This window comes from Salvelinus namaycush, chromosome 2, assembly GCF_016432855.1.
Source record: "Salvelinus namaycush isolate Seneca chromosome 2, SaNama_1.0, whole genome shotgun sequence".
Lineage (NCBI taxonomy): Eukaryota > Metazoa > Chordata > Actinopteri > Salmoniformes > Salmonidae > Salvelinus > Salvelinus namaycush.
The window spans coordinates 72845558-72866274 of record NC_052308.1 but is presented as its reverse complement, the minus strand read 5'-3'; the positions used below and the strand labels follow the sequence as shown (position 1 = coordinate 72866274).

The following is a 20717-nucleotide window of genomic DNA, read 5'->3' as shown; positions in this document are numbered from 1 at the left end:
TACTTACTCTTGTTATAACCATCTGAGCCTGAGTAGTATTGCCTAATGCGGACCTGGACCACATATTGGGAAATATCTGTGTGGTCCTGTGTTATCTGTCTGCTAACTCTATTTGCCCTAGATAAATGAGACCTGTGTGTGTGTGCAAGCTTTTCGATACTATTAGGTGAGAGATAAATAGAAAAACAGATCAACAACTAAATACAGTTTTAGAATGTTTATTACAACTCTGATATAAAGGTCATAGTCATGAGGTCATAGTAAAAAAATATATTTTTCTATATATAAAAATAGCTTATTTCACAGTTCATACAACATTTCATGTAGGCTACTTCTCTGTAGTTATTATCACATTTGCATTGTCAGTGCAGTATATTGAAGAGGTGAGGCTGGTGTCACTACTAAACATTGTTTATATGTTACGTATGCCATTTGACAATGTGACACTGTATGTTGAGCACCATTTCAGTACAGTCTCTGGCACAATCCCATTCATAGTCATTGATCAAAGTCCAGTGGGTGAATGTGTGCCCTCCCCCGGTTGTTTTTATAGTTTTACCCAGCAGAGTGGGTTATTTCCCGGTGTGTCTCTGTGTGTTGACCGTTGACACGTCAACTTTAAACATCTGTTATCCGTTTCGTGCTTTATGAGTCATCCCTCCACGAGCTATGCGTCAGGAACTGACTGCCCTGGAACTTTTCCACCGAAACACTTTTTATGTCTCTGAGTTTCACCACTTCCTCAAACTTTCCAAACACAGTCACTGAGATCTGGTCGAGTCTGGTCTCGTTCTAGTTTGTGAGTTGCTCTTGTTCTCTCTCTGTTTCTTCTTTCTCTTGTTCTCGTCGAGCCACGGCTGAGACTCAGTTCTAGGGTGTAGCCTAACCTGGTCGTCGTGAGGCCGGAGACATCGCACCCTGGCCCCGATAATCCTATTGTCCCGCGGGCTCGCCAATGTAGGTCAACTAACTCCTGACCCGTCCCGTCCTTTAAACCTGGATTTAAACCGGCCTCTCCACCGGTTACCGGAGGTTAAGATCAGTTCGATCATAGCCTATCAACAACAAAGCTAAATTCAGAGCCGTTTTCACAGTTTAGAATGCTGCAATGGCCCGGTTTGAGTTTAGGGACAGGGTGGTGAAAGCGTCCCCGGCGCGGCAGCAGGTCCTTCGGCCGGTTCTAAGCACCCTCTCCTCCCCCAGCTCCAGTGAAAGTCTCGCCCTCTTGCTGGGGAGGAAATCGGGCGCGACGGACGCCTTCCCCCGGCGTTTCCTGGAATGCCTGTCTGGGCTCACTGGGCTCCGGTTCTCTTTGTCCTCTACCGTCTCCTTCCCAATAAATGTCCTGGTCTTGCATGCGCCCTGAGCGGCATCAGAGTCACTAGACATGGGCTCCTGGATAGTTGGGGTCAGCGGCGACTCAGGCTCGACCTGTGACACCTCCACCTCGACTTGTTCCCCACTGGCAGTAGTATCCATCGCACCCTCCTCTGGTGTGACCTGGACCAGGTGTGCGGTTCCCAGCTCCTCTCTCTCCTTGGCCAGGCAGGCGGAGTGGTACAGGTCCCGGGCGGAACGCATGACCACGGAGAGCAGCAGGCTCCGGTGTAGCCTCATACCTCCTCGCTGTGCTCGGGAGGCGTACAGTTTACTAATGGACACTGCCATGATCCGTTTGGCTTCAGCGCTCACGTCCATAGTTCCTCTTCTTGGTAGATAACCGTAAATTACGCACTGTTCGGTTGACGGTTGGAACAATAACTTAGAGCGTCAAGCTTTATAATACTATTCGATACTATTCATACAATAGTATTCTATCTATAAATGAATCTGTACTTGTGTGTTGAGTTCTTCCTTAGTTTACAACTGTCACCAGCTGGTGTACAACACGATAATGAGAAGTCCAGAGTAACAGGGCGGTGTTATATTTCCACTCTGACGTAATGAGGCTCGAGCTGCTTCATTCCTCCTTGGTGACAGGATAAACACGCCCTGCCCTTCCTGCTCAAGCTTAGTTTCCTGCAGTAGATACCATATGGCTGTCTACCTTACAGCATTACATGTATGTAACCTAGGCTACCTCCTACTGTAGCAACCGGTTATAAGTAAGCGTTTCACGGTATAGTCTACACCTGTTGTATTCGGCGCATGTGACAAATAACATTTGATTCGATGTTTTACCTGTGTTGTTGGAAACGCAGAGATCAATTTGCTGTTTGGGATTTCAAGAAACTCAATTAAAATAACAAGATGTTATTCTAGTAAATTCATTGTAATAATAATATAACAGAATACCTGTGTTGTTGGAAACACAGCTAGCCTATTTCATCACCAACATGCTGCTTGAGACTTCAAGCAACTCAAAATCAAAGTAAATAACATATAACCTGTCTATTCATATAGAATACGATTTTATTATAGTCAATTTATATGAAGCTGACATCAAATAGAATATAATAGAATTGAATAGACTTCATTAATTGTTGTCAGTGCAGTAACATAAAAACAGATAGTGATCCTACAGTAGAAAACAACACCATCAAATGTCCCTAATATTCCAAACATATTGCTCTGTTCCCTTTTAGAGGACTATTGTTGTTGTTTTTCTATCAAACCCTGCAATATGTATCAAGGTTCAGCGACACTATAATTAGTAATTCTCAGAAGTCTGTGGGCGGTAAAATATGTAGCTGTCTCCGTGTTTCCAGGGAGTTTCTGTTTGTTTTGTTTTTTCTCCCTCTCTATATTTTTTCTATCTAACGTCACCCTCAAACATCCATATATGGGCCATCCGCCCTGGCTGTGAGTTCCCCAGGGGCGCGCAGTGGAAAAGCCATGACGTGAACGCGCAGCCACGTAACCGCAGCGCACAGCGGCACTTCCCCCATCTAGCCCCAGCGTTCATCAACGCACAGCAGCAGCATCGCAGCCGTATCGTCATCGCCACAGCTTCCAAATATGGAATTGTCACCGGTACAACAGCACAGCGCCTGTACATTGCGCGTCGGGGCTGGTTGCTTGCAGATGTACTTGGTTTACTAGGAAGAGGCACGATTGAGGTTAAACAGCAGCTGTCAGTCTAGTTTCTAGAGCTGCGATAAGAGGTCATAACGTCTATAAATAGAACTCGGGGGAAATCTGTGACTCAGTAAACTCCAATCTATTATTTGTTCTCTAACTGTTGACTGTCTGTGTGACTGTTCCTTTGTTCGCCTATTGCTTTCATTCTTCTAATTGGATTCAAGTACTAATGTGGGCTGTGTGGGATAGTCTCGTGCCCTTCTGAACCGTGATACGACTCACTGTACACTTAATAGAATTACCCATCTCTATGGCACACACGTTCTATTATACTCCGAGGTGGAAATGGAAAAAGTAACTCTGGGAACCCACCAATGTAGCCTAATAAAATCCTTGAATGAACCTGAAAAAGCTAATTTCACATGTTAGAATGATTTCACTCCCAGACCTGGTTCGGGTTTCCCCCACCTCTGAATGTAGGTAGGCCTATAGATGTGTAATAATATATTATAGACATAGTCTGTTCCACTAAAGACTTGTTCTAACTTGTCATTCCCCAAAACAAAACATTTTGATCATCCAGTGAGTCAGTCAGTGTTCATGTCAAGTGATAATTTCTCCATTGGACTTGGATCCAGCAAGGTGCCAGCCCAGAAGTGTGTGTGTGTGTGTGTGTGTGTGTGTGTGTGTGTGTGTGTGTGTGTGTGTGTGTGTGTGTGTGTGTGTGTGTGTGTGCGTGTGCGTGTGTGTGGGTGTGTTTGTGTGTCTAGTGAACTTGGATCCAGCAAGGTGCCAGTCCAGAAGACCAAGAATAAACATTTGTCAGAATAACCATTTAACTGTGTCAAGATTTCCATCCCACTGCATGTAAAAATAGTCTGCTATGTGAGTGTTGTGAATGGCACCCTATTCCCTATAGTGCACTACTATAGGTCCTGATCAAAAGTAGTGCACTATATAGGGAATAGGGCGCAATTTGAGACAAAGACATTTATTGTTTTCCGGCCTTAGTGCATTCCATCCACTGAGTGAGTGATGGCTTATGTTTGACGTGCAATGTGTGTGTGACGTTTGAGATCTGTGAATTTTCTCAGTGTAAAAGGGGGAGGAAAGGGGAGGAGGGGGGAGAAAGGGAGGAAACAGGACAGAGACAGAGACAGAAAGGAAGGGAGGGAACGGGGTGTGGGAGAGGAAGAGAAAATATAATGGACAGGGCAAAGGGGAAGGGGAGGAGTCAGAACAGAGGGCAAAGGGGAAGGGGAGGAGTCAGAACAGAGGGCAAAGGGGAAGGGGAGGAGTCAGAACAGAGGGTATGAGAGACAGACCCTGAGGAAAGGGAGGGATAGGTAGAGAGAGAGAGAGATGTATGATCATATGTATGACCATATGGCAAATGAATGACCATATTAGAGTAACATATGTTCCTCAGATTACACAGACCCACAAAGAATTTGAAAAAACAAATCCAATTTTGATAAACTCCCACGGCTATTAGGTGAAATACCACAGTGTGCCATCACAACAGACCTGTTGCCACAAGAAAAGGGCAACTAGTGAAGAACAAACACCATTGTAAATACAATCCATATTTATGTTTATTTATTTTTCCTTTTGTACTCTAACTATTTGTACATCATTACAACACTGTACATAGCCATATTCCTTTGAGACTTTTGTGAGTGTAATGTTTACTGTTAATTTCTGATTGTTTATTTCTATTTTGTTTTATCTATTTCACTTGCTTTGGCAATGTCAACATATGTTTCCTATGCCAATAAAGCCCTTTGAATTAAATTGAGAGAGAGAGAGAGAGAGTTGGAACGATTTTATGTGGGGGAAGAGGTGTTGGACTCAACACATTTTGGCTCAGTCAGAGAACTTGGCTCTTTCATAGACAAGTCTGTCATTGGCCAATTCTTACACAATGTCCCTCCTGTCAGCAATACAATTTACTTTCATTTCAATAAACTTAAAGGTCCAATGTAGCTGTTTTTATCTCAATATCAAATCATCTCTGGGTAACGATCCAGTACCTTACTGTGGATATTTTCAATTACAATGGTCAAAAACAAACACAAATAGCTTCTTAGCAAATATCAATTTCTCAAGCAAGAATTTTGCTAGGACTGTCTGGGAGTGGTCTGAGTGGGGAAGGGGGAACTGAAAAGTAGCTGTTATTGGCAGAGAGTTTTGGAACTCTTTGTTATTAGTCTATTAACTAATTTACCACATGGTGATTTCACCAGGTAGGCCATAACTCCATCCCACCCAAACAGGCTGACATTCCAGGCAGTCTTTTCAAACAGCTCTCACTCTAAAAGGGCATTATCACAATTTTCACAGTATAATTACAACCACATATTGTGAAAATATATATAAAACACAGTAAAATCACGTTTTTGACTGCACTGGGCCTTTAAATGAAATAAAAGTATGTTATTGTTAGGATACCACTATTCCTGAAAGAATGTGTTTCCTCATAAAGCAATTGTTAATTCTATGTGATGAGGTGGACTAGCATAGAGCAGGGCATGCATGAATGACAAGCTAATATTTCTGTGTTGTTCAATATGTATACATACTACAGTACTGCACTACACTTTTTTGGAGCAGGTGTATACATGCAACTGTAAAGGGCATGCATCCCTTATTCAGGGGATGCCTGGATTTAGGAGCACTTAACCAATAAGTCATGCTGCTCTATTCTATTCTGAATGAATATATAATATGCATTTACATCTCTGTTATATCATTACAAAAGCAGATATGTACAATCCTGACTGTCTAGCTTTGACACAGTACCAAATGACAGTACAGTCCATGGCCACATGACAGCGGAGCTACGTAGAGGAGCTCGGTGCATCGTGCTGGCGTCCTGCTTCGGGGCTCCAGCGCGCATGCGTCAGGTCTGGCGTTGAAGTATCCAATATGTCGCTGGAAGATCCGTTCTTCGTAGTCAAGGGGTAAGGAAGGGTTTCTAAATGAACTGTCAACCAACTTCTCTACCGTTTACTTACAGGACAAGTTGAATGTATATGACGTTTGGGGTAGTTTCGTTTGATAACGTGGCGTTTAGAAGTTATCACCCTGTCTGTGGCAAGCTAATTTGTTAGCTAATGCTACAGGCTAGATTCTCAATCAACGTGCGGGTTGAGGTTGACATTAAGGTAGCGACTTCGAGTTGGGGTGTCGTTGAAATCTAGTCTTCGTGTCAAAAGGATTTCTTGAAAGTTGGGTTGCCAGTTTGGCTCTATTGCAACGGGGCAGTTGACGGAGTGTTGGGAAATTGACAGGGATGTGCGGAGTGTCCACACAGATTTGTTTGGGTGAAGTTAGGGCGTTACTTCTCCGCGTTACCTAGAAATGTAGGCTAACGTTACATGCCGTGTTAGAAGCTTTGATGGCACGTGTATTTGTTTGTGTTTTTGTGTGTGTGAGAGAGATTGTTGTGTTGTGTTGTGTCTTGAGTAGAGGGCATGCAGCTTCGCCAGCTTGCGACATTTGTGTCATCAACCACATAGCTAAACTTGGGATCAGTGAATAGATACATTGCAGTATCAAATCAAATGTTATTAGTCACGTGCGCCGAATACAACAGGTGTAGTAGACCTTACAGTGAAATGCTTACTTACGAGCCCCTAACCAACAATGCAGTTAATATTTTTTTACCAGTAAGAGTAAGAAATAAAAGTAACAAGTAATTAAAGAACAGCAGTAAAATAACGAGACTATACACAGGGGGTTACTGGTACAATGTGCGGGAGCACTGGTTAGTTGAGGTAATATGTACATGTAGGTAGAGTTTTTAAAGTGACTATGTGTAGATGATAACAACAGAGAGTAGCAGCGGTGTAAAAGGGGGGGGGATAGTCTAGGTATCCATTTGGTTAGATGTTCAGGAGTCTTATGGCTTGGGGGTAGAAGCTGTTTAGAAGCCTCTTGGACCCAGACTTGGCGCTCCGGTACTGCTTGCCGTGCGGTAGCAGAGAGAACAGTCTATGACTAGGGTGGCTGGAGTCTTTGCCAATTTTTAGGGTCTTCCTCTGACACCGCCTGGTGTAGAGGTCCTGGATGGCAGAAAGCTTGGCCCCAGTGATGTACTGGGCCATACGCACTACCCTCTGTAGTGCCTTGCAGTCGGAGGCCGAGCAGTTGCTATACCAGGCAGTGATGCAACCAGTCAGGATGCTCTCGATGGTGCAGCTGTAGAACCTTTTGATGATCTGAGGACCCATGCCAAATCTTTTCAGTCTTCTGAGGGGGAATAGGTTTTGTCGTGCCCTCTTCACGACTGTCTTGGTGTGCTTGGACAATTCTAGTTTGTTGGTGATGTGGACACCAAGGAACTTGAAGCTCAACCTGCTCCACTACAGCCTCGTCGATGAGAATGGGGGCGTGCTCGGTCCTCCTTTTCCTGTAGTCCACAATCATCTCCTTTGTCTTGATCACGTTGAGGGAGAGGTTGTTGTCCTGACACCACACGGCCAGGTCTCTGACCTCCTCCCTATAGGCTGTCTCATCGTTGTCGGTGATCAGGCCTACCACTGTTGTGTCATCGGCAAACTTAATGATGGTGTTGGAGTCGTGCCTGGCTGTGCAGTCATGAGTGAACAGGGAGTACAGGAGGGGACTGAGCACGCACCCCTGAGATGCCCCCGTGTTGAAGATCAGCGTGGCGGATTTGTTGTTACCTACCCTTACCACCTGGGGGCTGCCGGTCAGGAAGTCCAGGATCCAGTTGCAGAGGGAGGTGTTTAGTCCCAGGGTCCTTAGCTTATTGATGAGCTTTGAGGACACTATGGTGTTGAACGCTGAGCTGTAGTCAATGAATAGCATTCTCACATAGGTGTTCCTTTTGTCCAGGTGGGAAAGGGCAATGTGGAGTGCAATAGAGATTGCATAATCTGTGGATCTGTTTGGGCGGTATGCAAATTGGAGTGGTTCTAGGGTTTCTGGGATAATGGTGTTGTGAGCCATGACCAGTCTTTCAAAGCACTTCATGGCTACAGGCGTGAGTGCTACGGGTCGGTAGTCATTTAGGCAGGTTACCTTAGTGCTCTTGGGCACAGGGACTATGGTGGTCTGCTTAAAACATGTTGGTATAAAAGACTCGGACAGGGAGCGGTTGCTACATTGTTGTAGCTAACATCGTTAAATATAACCAAGCATTTTTCACTGTCTCTTTAACAAGGTCTTGTTTAAAGTGTGTGTCAGGGAAATGCAGAAAAGGCCTTGTTAAAAGTGTGTGATATGTATTTTAATGATGTGTATCTAACCCAGGGCTCCAACTCTGTTCCTGTAGAGCTACCATCCTGTAAATGATCATTCCAAGCCTAATCTAGCACACCTCATTCTAATAATTAGCTGGTTTATAAGATGAATCAGGTTAGTTACAACTGGGATTGGAGTGGAAACGTACACAAGGGTATCTCTCCAGGAAAAGGGTTGGAGAGCCCTGATCTTTTTATATGTATTTATTTAACCTTTATTTAACTAGGCAAGTAAGTTAAGAACAAATTGTTATTTACAATGACGGCCTACACCGGCCAAAACCGGACGACGCAGGGCCACTTGTGCGCCACCCTATGGGACTCCCGATCACGGCCGGTTGTGATACAGCCTGATCTAACCGGTGTGTGTTGTCTCAGGGAGGTCCAGAAGGCGTTGTCTCGTGCCAGGAGCCTTTACGAACGCTGGGAGGAGCTTCTGGAGGAGGGCACTCAGGTACACACACACACACACACTGGACACACACGCCTCTTAACTGCATTTCTACTGGAATGTGTGCAGCCACAGCATGTATAACAACAGCTTGGAATGTGTGCAGCCACAGCATGTATAACAACAGCTTGGAATGTGTGCAGCCACAGCATGTATAACAACAGCTTGGAATGTGTGCAGCCACAGCATGTATAACAACAGCTTGGAATGTGTGCAGCCACAGCATGTATAACAACAGCTTGGAATGTGTGCAGCCACAGCATGTAAAACAACAGCTTGGAATGTGTGCAGCCACAGCATGTAAAACAACAGCTTGGAATGTGTGCAGCCACAGCATGTAAAACAACAGCTTGGAATGTGTGCAGCCACAGCATGTAAAACAACAGCTTGGAATGTGTGCAGCCACAGCATGTAAAACAACAGCTTGGAATGTGTGCAGCCACAGCATGTAAAACAACAGCTTGGAATGTGTGCAGCCACAGCATGTAAAACAACAGCTTGGAATGTGTGCAGCCACAGCATGTAAAACAACAGCTTGGAATGTGTGCAGCCACAGCATGTAAAACAACAGCTTGGAATGTGTGCAGCCACAGCATGTAAAACAACAGCTTGGAATGTGTGCAGCCACAGCATGTAAAACAACAGCTTGGAATGTGTGCAGCCACAGCATGTAAAACAACAGCTTGGAATGTGTGCAGCCACAGCATGTAAAACAACAGCTTGGAATGTGTGCAGCCACAGCATGTAAAACAACAGCTTGGAATGTGTGCAGCCACAGCATGTAAAACAACAGCTTGGAATGTGTGCAGCCACAGCATGTAAAACAACAGCTTGGAATGTGTGCAGCCACAGCATGTAAAACAACAGCTTGGAATGTGTGCAGCCACAGCATGTAAAACAACAGCTTGGAATGTGTGCAGCCACAGCATGTAAAACAACAGCTTGGAATGTGTGCAGCCACAGCATGTAAAACAACAGCTTGGAATGTGTGCAGCCACAGCATGTAAAACAACAGCTTGGAATGTGTGCAGCCACAGCATGTAAAACAACAGCTTGGAATGTGTGCAGCCACAGCATGTAAAACAACAGCTTGGAATGTGTGCAGCCACAGCATGTAAAACAACAGCTTGGAATGTGTGCAGCCACAGCATGTAAAACAACAGCTTGGAATGTGTGCAGCCACAGCATGTAAAACAACAGCTTGTCATCATCAATCTCTGACTTACTAGTGTAGCCTGTTCAGTCCCTACCTACCTGATATGTACTCTTACTGTTCTCTGTAACTGTATCTATAATGTACAGGTGAGCATTGACTTTTCACTGTGTTCGGTCTCATGTTTGACATGCCTAAATGTTTTTTTGTTTGTTGTGCAGGTGAGCAAAGATGAGCTGGACTGGAGCACCAATGAACTGAGGAACTGTCTCAGAGCCATAGACTGGGACCTGGAGGACCTGAGTGAAACCATCAGTATCTTTTTCTGTCTTTATAAACATAACGCTTACACACACAGAGAGAACGAGGGAAATGAATGAAAGATGACAGAGTATGCTATATGAGGGCACTTCCATGTAAATGGACCAATGAGCACCAACGTCAAGTTCATAGGATCACATCGAATGTTATTTGTCACGTGCTGAGTACAACAGGTGTAGACCTTACTGTGAAATGCTTACTACAAGCCCTTAGCCCTTAACCAACAATGCAGTTCAAGAAATGGAGTTAAGAAAATACACTGCTCAAAAAAATAAAGGGAACACTAAAATAACACATCCTAGATCTGAATGAATGAAATATTCTTATTAAATACTTTTTTCTTTACATAGTTGAATGTGCTGACAACAAAATCACACAAAAATGATCAATGGAAATCAAATTTATCAACCCATGGAGGTCTGGATTTGGAGTCACACTCAAAATTAAAATGGAAAACCACACTACAGGCTGATCCAACTTTGATGTAATGTCCTTAAAACAAGTCAAAATGAGGCTCAGTAGTGTGTGTGGCCTCCACGTACCTGTATGACCTCCCTACAACGCCTGGGCATGCTCCTGATGAGGTGGCGGATGGTCTCCTGAGGGATCTCCTCCCAGACCTGGACTAAAGCATCCGCCAACTCCTGGACAGTCTGTGGTGCAACGTGGCGTTGGTGGATGGAGCGAGACATGATGTCCCATATGTGCTCAATTGGATTCAGGTCTGGGGAACGGGCGGGCCAGTCCATAGCATCAATGCCTTCCTCTTGCAGGAACTGCTGACACACTCCAGCCACATGAGGTTTAGCATTGTCTTGCATTAGGAGGAACCCAGGGCCAACCGCACCAGCATATGGTCTCACAAGGGGTCTGAGGATCTCATCTCGGTACCTAATGGCAGTCAGGCTACCTCTGGCGAGCACATGGAGGGCTGTGCGGCCCCCCCAAAGAAATGCCACCCCACACCATGACTGACCCACCGCCAAACCGGTCATGCTGGAGGATGTTGCAGGCAGAAGAACATTCTCCACGGCGTCTCCAGACTCTGTCACGTCTGTCACATGTGCTCAGTGTGAACCTGCTTTCATCTGTGAAGAGCACAGGGCGCCAGTGGCGAATTTGCCAATCTTGGTGTTCTCTGGCAAATGCCAAACGTCCTGCACGGTGTTGGGCTGTAAGCACAACCCCCACCTGTGGACGTCGGGCCCTCATACCACCCTCATGGAGTCTGTTTCTGACCGTTTGAGCAGACACATGCACATTTGTGGCCTGCTGGAGGTCATTTTGCAGGGCTCTGGCAGTGCTCCTCCTTATCCTCCTTGCACAAAGGTGGAGGTAGCGGTCCTGCTGCTGGGTTGTTGCCCTCCTACGGCCTCCTCCACGTCTCCTGATGTACTGGCCTGTCTCCTGGTAGCGCCTCCATGCTCTGGACACTACGCTGACAGACACAGCAAACCTTCTTGCCACAGCTCGCATTGATGTGCCATCCTGGATGAGCTGCACTACCTGAGCCACTTGTGTGGGTTGTAGACTCCGTCTCATGCTACCACTAGAGTGAAAGCACCGCCAGCATTCAAAAGTGACCAAAACATCAGCCAGGAAGCATAGGAACTGAGAAGTGGTCTGTGGTCACCACCTGCAGAACCACTCCTTTATTGGGGGTGTCTTGCTAATTGCCTATAATTTCTACCTGTTGTCTATTCCATTTGCACAACAGCATGTGAAATTTATTGTCAATCAGTGTTGCTTCCTAAGTGGACAGTTTGATTTCACAGAAGTGTGATTGACTTGGAGTTACATTGTGTTGTTTAAGTGTTCCCTTTATTTTTTTGAGCAGTGTATATATATATATAGTCTGTCTTTCCTTATAGAAAGAGGGGGAGAGATATATATATATATATATATATAGTCAGTCCTTCCTTATAGAAAGAGGGGGAGATATATATAGTCTGTCCTTCCTTATAGAAAGAGGGGGAGATATATATATATATATACATACACACAAACTGGCCCAAAGACCAACTGAGTCCTAGACTATGATATCTGGAGCAGGACAGCTGATATGAATGAGGTGTGTGTGTGTAGAGCGTAGGCCTGTGTGTGTGTAGAGCGTAGGCCTGTGTGTGTGTAGAGCGTAGGCCTGTGTGTGTGTAGAGCGTAGGCCTGTGTGTGTGTAGAGCGTAGGCCTGTGTGTGTGTAGAGCGTAGGCCTGTGTGTGTGTGTAGAGCGTAGGCCTGTGTGTGTGTGTGTAGAGCGTAGGCCTGTGTGTGTAGTTACAGGTGTTCAAAAACAAATCTCTTGAGTCCAAAGGGGGGCACTGCCTGCTGTACTCGGCAGAACCACATTCCTAACAATTCCTGAGGAGAACCCTGAGATCTGTGTGTGCTGAGCCTTGACCCTCTCCCAGGTATCGTTGAGTCCAACCCGGGGAAGTTCCGCCTGGGGGAGAATGAGCTGCAGGAGAGGAGAGACTTTGTGGAGCGGACACGGCAGGCCGTACAGGTAACACGGTGTAGTATCACTACCTGTCTGTCACCGGCAGGTAGCCTAGTGGTTAGAGCGTTGGGCCAGTAACCGAAAGATTGCTGAATTGAATCCCCGAGCTGACAAGGAAAAAAATCTGTGGTTCTGCCCCTGAGCAAGGCAGTAAACCCACTGTTCCCTGGGCGCCGAAGACGTGGATGTCGATGAAGGCAGCCCCCCACACCTCTCTGATTCAGAGGGGTTGGGTTAAATGTGGAAGACACATTTCAGTTGAATGCATTCAGTTGTACAACTGACTAGGTATCCCCCTTTCCCCTTTCCCTACCTCTATAACTGAAAAGAAAATGAGAATTCTACAGCTACATTTGATTGGATGAAATCTACGGTGTGTAATCTGTTGTTGTAGCTACTGTAGCTAACACTGTGTGTTGTTGTAGCTACTGTAGCTAACACTGTGTGTTGTTGTAGCTACTGTAGCTAACACTGTGTGTTGTTGTAGCTACTGTAGCTAACACTGTGTGTTGTTGTAGCTACTGTAGCTAACACTGTGTGTTGTTGTAGCTACTGTAGCTAACACTGTGTGTTGTTGTCGCTACTTTAGCTGACGCTGTGTGTTGTTGTCGCTACTGTAGCTGACACTGTGTGTTGTTGTCGCTACTGTAGCTGACACTGTGTGTTGTTGTAGCTACTGTAGCTAACACTGTGTGTTGTTGTAGCTACTGTAGCTAACACTGTGTGTTGTTGTAGCTACTGTAGCTAACACTGTGTGTTGTTGTAGCTAACACTGTGTGTTGTTGTAGCTACTGTAGCTAACACTGTGTGTTGTTGTAGCTACTGTAGCTAACACTGTGTGTTGTTGTCGCTACTTTAGCTGACGCTGTGTGTTGTTGTCGCTACTGTAGCTGACACTGTGTGTTGTTGTCGCTACTGTAGCTGACACTGTGTGTTGTTGTCGCTACTGTAGCTGACACTGTGTGTTGTTGTCGCTACTGTAGCTAACACTGTGTGTTGTTGTCGCTACTGTAGCTAACACTGTGTGTTGTTGTCGCTACTGTAGCTAACACTGTGTGTTGTTGTCGCTACTGTAGCTAACACTGTGTGTTGTTGTCGCTACTGTAGCTGACACTGTGTTGTTGTCGCTACTGTAGCTGACACTGTGTTGTTGTCGCTACTGTAGCTAACACTGTGTGTTGTTGTCGCTACTGTAGCTGACACTGTGTGTTGTTGTCGCTACTGTAGCTGACACTGTGTGTTGTTGTCGCTACTGTAGCTGACACTGTGTGTTGTTGTCGCTACTGTAGCTGACACTGTGTGTTGTTGTCGCTACTGTAGCTGACGCTGTGTGTTGTTGTCGCTACTGTAGCTGACGCTGTGTGTTGTTGTGTTTAGGAGATGAAGGAGCAACTCTCCAGTCCCTCTGTTGTGGCCCAGGCAGAGAAGAAGAACAGACAGGTTGGTTTGCCTGTCTCCACACTATTTCTCTCACTCTCTCTCACTCTCTCTCAAGCTACACACCTTTATTTTGATACACGTTGACTTATGCAGGCATCTCCTCTGTCTCACACGTTGTAACATCAGTTGGTGTCTGTCTATCTCAGGCTCTGATGGGTGCCTCTGGGCAGGACAGGTCTGATGGTCTGGAGTCTCACCTGGTGTCAACCAACTCCAGATACATCCAGGATCAACAGGAACAACAGCAGGTAGGATGGAGGGAAGAGGGTTAGCGGGAAGGTTTCTGTGTCTCCTTGATATAGAAGGAACAAGATGATGGTTCATGTGATGATGGTTTAGGGCTGCGGTGTGGACATGAAGCTACGGTTAGGAGGAGGATGATGATGATGATGGTGTTCTCCACAGTTGATCATGCAGGACCAGGATGAGCAGTTGGAGCTGGTGACAGGAAGCATCAGAGTACTGAAAGACATGTCAGGACGCATCGGAGATGAACTAGACCAGCAGGCTGTGTGAGTGTACACACACACACACACACACACACATTTGGTGGTGAGGGTCAAGGGAAGGGAAGGGAATAGGGGTTGGAACCTCTCCACCTGCTACCCTTAAGGGACCACACCTCCCTCCCTCTTCCACTGGTTATCCTGACTTAAATAGCTGCCTCACGTGTGTGTGTGAGGAAAGGAGATACCTAGTCAGTTGTACAACTGAATACATTCAACCGAAATGTGTCTTCCACATTTAACCCAACCCCTCTGAATCAGAGAGACGCTGCCTTTAATCGACGTCATCGGCGCCCGGGCAGCAGTTGTTGAGAGTTAACCGCCTTGCTCCAGTATATGTGCGTGCTTTTAAAGGGTTGAAGGAGCCTCTGTGTGTACTGAATGTTTACATGTGAATTCCATTGTTGTCATGTAATCTCACAGTGTACTACTTCCCATGCTGAGACGTGTGTGTTTGAAGGGTTCAGTGAGTGTGTACTTTACATGTGTTCATTGTTTGTGATTCTCCTGTATGTTCCAGTATTTTAGGGGTGTTTTAGACAGTTTACAGTGTGTCTCGATGGTCTAAGTGTGCCTCTGTCTGTGTGTGTGTGTGTGTGTGTGTGTGTGTGTGTAAGCAGCAGGTAGCCTAGTGGTTAAGAGCGTTGGGCCAGTAACCAAACGATCACTGGTTTGAATCCCTGAGCCGACTAGGTGAAACATCTGTTTGTGCCCTTGAGCAAGGCACTTAACCCTAATTGCTCCTGTAAGTCGCTCTGGATAAGAACATGAATGTGTGTGTCTAACACCTATTTTGTCCTGTATGTTCCAGAATGCTAGGAGAGTTTGGAGAGGAGATGGACCAGACGGGTTCTAGGATGGACTCTGTCCTCAAGAAGATGGAGAAAGTCTCCCACATGACCAGCAGTGAGTTAACACACATACATACGCTCCATCTCTGTCAGTTCTTCTCTCTCTCTCACATAGACGACAAGTACAACACCATGTCACACCCCCTCTCTTTACCTTAATATCACTCTCTCTCTTCCTCTGTCTCCCTCTCTTTACCTTAATATCACTCTCTCTCTCTTCCTCTGTCTCCCTCTCTTTACCTTAATATCACTCTCTCTCTTCCTCTGTCTCCCCCCTTTACCTTAATATCACTCTCTCTCTTCCTCTGTCTCCCTCCCTCTCTGTCTCCCTCTCTTTACCTTAATATCACTCTCTCTCTTCCTCTGTCTCCCCCTCTTTACCTTAATATCACTCTCTCTCTTCCTCTCTCTCTCCCTCTCTTTACCTTAATATCACTCTCTCTCTTCCTCTGTCTCTGTCTCCCTCTCTTTACCTTAATATCACTCTCTCTCTTCCTCTGTCTCCCTCTCTTTACCTTAGTATCACTCTCTCTCTTCCTCTCTCTCTGTCTCCCTCTCTTTACCTTAATATCACTCTCTCTCTCTTCCTCTGTCTCCCCCCTTTACCTTAATATCACTCTCTCTCTTCCTCTGTCTCCCTCCCTCTCTGTCTCCCTCTCTCTCTCTTAGTCAAGTTTCACATTCAAATTCAAGCTGCTTTATTGACATGAAAAACAATGCGTCTATATTGCCGAAGCAACAATGTATACAATATACATTGTAATAAAATAATGAATAATAATAATAACATGGTAGTACCATCATTACTACTACCACCATCATCAGCACTACCACCATCATCAGCACTACCACCATCATTACTACTACCACCATCACTACTACTACCACCATCACTACTACTACCACCATCATTACTACTACCACCATCACTACTACTACCACCATCACTACTACTACTACCACCATCATTACTACTACTACCACCATTACTACTACCACCACCATTACTACTACCGCCACCATTACTACTACCGCCGTCATTACTACTACCGCCGTCATTACTACTACCGCCGTCATTACTACTACCGCCGTCATTACTACTACCGCCGTCATTACTACTACCGCCGTCATTACTACTACCGCCGTCATTACTACTACCACCGCCATCATTACTACCACCGCCATCATTACTACCACCGCCATCATTACTACTACCACTACCGCCATCATTACTACTACCACTACCGCCATCATTACTACTACCACTACCGCCATCATTACTACTACCACTACCGCCATCATTACTACTACCACTACCGCCATCATTACTACTACCACTACCGCCATCATTACTACTACCACTACCGCCATCATTACTACTACCACTACCGCCATCATTACTACTACCACCGGCACCGCCATCATTACTACTACCACCGGCACCGCCATCATTACTACTACCACCGGCACCGCCATCATTACTACTACCACCGGCACCGCCATCATTACTACTACCACCGGCACCGCCATCATTACTACTACCACCGGCACCGCCATCATTACTACTACCACCGTTACTACTACCACCGGCACCGCCATCATTACTACTACCACCGGCACCGCCATCATTACTACTACCACCGGCACCGCCATCATTACTACTACCACCGGCACCGCCATCATTACTACTACCACCGGCACCGCCATCATTACTACTACCACCGGCACCGCCATCATTACTACTACCACCGGCACCGCCATCATTACTACTACCACCGGCACCGCCATCATTACTACTACTACCGCCACCGCCATTACAACTACTACCGCCATTACAACTACGACCGCCACCATTACTACCACCACCATTACTACCACCACCATTACTACCACCACCATCACTAAACTGGTATCGTTACCATCGCCCTGCTACCCATACCACTACTATTTGGAATGATATTAAGTAAGTTACTGCTTACTATGCAGATGTTATTATTCAGTGGCCCTCAGGCAATGGCAGGCAAGTACATATTAGCATCTTTAGCCTATACACTGGTGATTTTGACGTGTGTGTTCTCTCAGGTAGGAGACAGTGGTGTGCCATCGGAGTACTGGTGGTCATCATGGTAGTTGTTCTCATCCTCTTCTTCACCCTCTGAGTACGGACCTCTCTTCACTACACGACTCTACCACACTCACCCACTCCTTCCTGGGGATGAACGATGGATGATGAAATGGATGGAGGCATCGATAAAGGAAACGGGGAATCCAATCCAACCCTCGTCTTTCCTTTGTCATAGATTATTCAGAGACTGAATTCCCCTCTATCTTTCTATTACTCATCTCTCTCTCTGTCTCTCTGTCTCTCTGTCTCTCTCTGTGTTTCTGTCTATCCCCGTTTCCCTCCTCTTTCCCACCTCTCTCACCACCCATATCAGAGGAGTGAACAGCAGTGAGATGACGGTTACATTATATTATATATTCAGGCAAAGCTAAGATGTCTCTTTTATGTGTGTGAATTATGGTACTGACTTGGAATGAGGGAGGGAGATGTCAATGTTGCCTTTTCTATTTTTATACGTCTATGAGATGATCTATGGTCTTCATCCCAAATAGAACCATATTCCCTACATAGTGCACTACTTAGGATTGGTATAATCACCTAGATCCTAGATCAGTTGTTAGGTTAACTTCTACCTTGTTCCAAATCATCTGGCCTGTTGGAATACCTTTTCACAGGAGGTAGAAGTTACCCCTAGACACGTTTTATGTAATTTCCCCTTCATGGATAAAGGATTTGAGGTTAGTGATCTAATCCCAGATCTGTGGATATGGGAAAGTTCAAGCCTATGGTGATAGCTTTACCATAGTAACAGTTGGAGTTCTGGGTTGCTGGGCAGGAAATTAGCAGCAAAACAAGTAAATTTGAAGCTCTTTCGCCCCCTAGTGGACATTTATGGCCATGTCATAATGTGAGCTTGCACACTGACTGATGTGATGGTCCGTTTTCAGAGGAGTGCTGATATAGGATCAGTTTTGCCTCCTACTGAGACTCTTTATGAATATGACCCTGAGGTGCATTTTATAATATTGTGTAAATAAATATAAATGTAATGCTTGACATTGTGGGATGTAGCCTTTCTCAAGACATATCTCTATGTGAGTTTCCTGCCTAGTGTCTTTTGGTTGGCACTGCCACCTTGGTCCCCGTTTGTGTGGGCTGGTATTTACATTGTACTGATTGAATCACTCAAGTATTCTTTCCATGCTCTGTTCTACTGAAATCTGTCTCTACTGGTTTCCCTCTATCACATTCTCCAATGATTTATTAGGAACTTTCTCAGGGTGTATTGACTGGTACAATAGGCCCTGTTCTAATGCATCCTTCCTTCTGACCCTCACCACTGATCTAATGACAGTGGAAAATAGCCTAAATTCCACCTATCCAACTTTGTCAGATCAGTGATTGTGCACAAACAAGGTTGCATTAGAAGGGTTTGAACAGGGCCTGATTCTTCCAAGTCAAAAAGGAAAAGGTTAGCGTTTATCCACTTCAATGAAGCACTATTCATTTCACCAGTGCTTCTCATGCTATGGAAATTACTAGATGCCTCGTGGGAAGAATGTATTGTGTAAATAGCATACAAAATGGCCGCCTTCCTGCTTTTGTTTGTTAACATTTCCATGTTGTTGAATGGGAGTTTAGAACTGTACTATTTTGTTGCCATGTGAGTACAGTAAACATTGGTTTCATTGAATTAGTGACCTCACTCATCTCTTTATTTCAAGTTCTGTTGCAACGTTTTCCAATTCTATTTGCCTCTTAACCCAAAAACATACGATGGCGTTGTCTGTCACCGTCTAAGAATGAACATGAGTCATTTCAAATGCTTTGCCGTATCATCAGCCTGAAACGTCAAGTAAACACTCCTTTTTTGTATGTCGCCCATCCTAAAGACTATGATAAATGTTTTGCCGTCATTGTAGTTTCTTGATGAAAATGAACATTTGTTCTTAATAAATCATATGCTTTTAAAGTGTTTGACTCTCAATACATTTTCTCTTAACTAAAATGCATTGAATCTCCACTGCTGGTGTTGAGGTAGTTCAGTGAGCAACGTTGGCCGGGATTCAAGCCCATAGGCAATGTTCCCTCGTTCTCAATTGGAAATTACCTTTAAATATCAAGCTGATCTGATTGAAATGCCAGCCCTTTAAAGACTGGATTGAAACCTATGGGTGGTGTATTTCAGTTGAAGACCTTACACGGGAATGAAAGAATGAGCTATGATCATCATGACCTACCCTCAGCACCAATTTGCAATATTCCAGAATACTTTCCATGCCATAAAGAGAGCTGTCCTGAGTACTGGAAAAGGCGTGTGTGAAATGTTTTCGTCAAGCATACCTGAAACAAATAGCTATAAACACAGTACAGCCACAGAACAATGAGATACGTGAAGCATCCATCAGGCTGAGGTAGGTCTATACATACAGTAGTGATACATTTTACATGATATTTCCAAACTTAAAGACATGTGTGGCTTTGGTACGAGTGGATAAGACAAGCCAGGAATGTTTGTTATAAAATGTGGTATACATGACATTCCCAAACCATGAAGACGACTAAAACCCACACGTATTTGTTACAAACCTTTTATTAAGATATTCAGATTGTTTTTCATAATTTGTCTTTTTTACAGTAGTTAATGTGCAATGATCTTTATTACTGGGTCACAGTTAGGATTTCACAAAGTTATTGGCACTTGGAACACGGAAAAAACACTGGCATGTACATGGGTAGGGATCAGGAAGAGGGGGGTAACACGGCATGGGGTCGTCGGGAGGAGCATCAGCTTCGACATTATCAGTAGTATATCTTTAACACTACTGCATTATGTTGTATGTAGTTTATATCTCAAAAAGATTTTTCATTTTTATATTTTATTTAATCTGGGTTATTTTTTAAAATCATAATTCAGTATAATAACTCATGCTGCAAGTGAACAACTAACAATCAAACTTCAATAGTGCTTCTATGTATTGTAAGAATGTACAGTTTAATATACTGTATTTATAGTGTGAAAAGAAAGATCTGCAACGGGGAAAGACCTTGACGGCACCAGAGACAGGAAACCAAATCAAAAAGAGTCTCGGTTGCTGTCTTATCTCTCTATGTAACTGAGGTAATAACTTTCACAAAGCATC

At 44.8% G+C, this 20717-nt stretch overlaps 2 protein-coding genes across 2 annotated transcripts; one reads left to right on the top strand and one right to left on the bottom strand.

Annotated features, from left to right (window-relative positions):
- Window positions 1–202: 202 nt before the first annotated feature.
- On the bottom strand, window positions 203–1909 carry LOC120018165 (immediate early response gene 2 protein-like). Its single transcript, XM_038961208.1, has one exon. It carries the CDS (start codon window positions 1696–1698, stop codon window positions 1096–1098), a length of 603 nt encoding a protein of 200 aa, XP_038817136.1. The 5' UTR covers window positions 1699–1909; the 3' UTR covers window positions 203–1095.
- A 4006-nt stretch (window positions 1910–5915) lies between these two features.
- Window positions 5916–19546, top strand: LOC120018151 (syntaxin-10-like). The gene is made up of 9 exons (XM_038961183.1): window positions 5916–5984; window positions 8670–8745; window positions 10117–10210; window positions 12624–12718; window positions 14090–14152; window positions 14299–14400; window positions 14558–14664; window positions 15470–15564; window positions 17592–19546. Exons 1-9 carry the CDS (start codon window positions 5950–5952, stop codon window positions 17666–17668), a joined length of 744 nt encoding a protein of 247 aa, XP_038817111.1. The 5' UTR covers window positions 5916–5949; the 3' UTR covers window positions 17669–19546.
- The last annotated feature ends 1171 nt before the right edge of the window (window positions 19547–20717 follow it).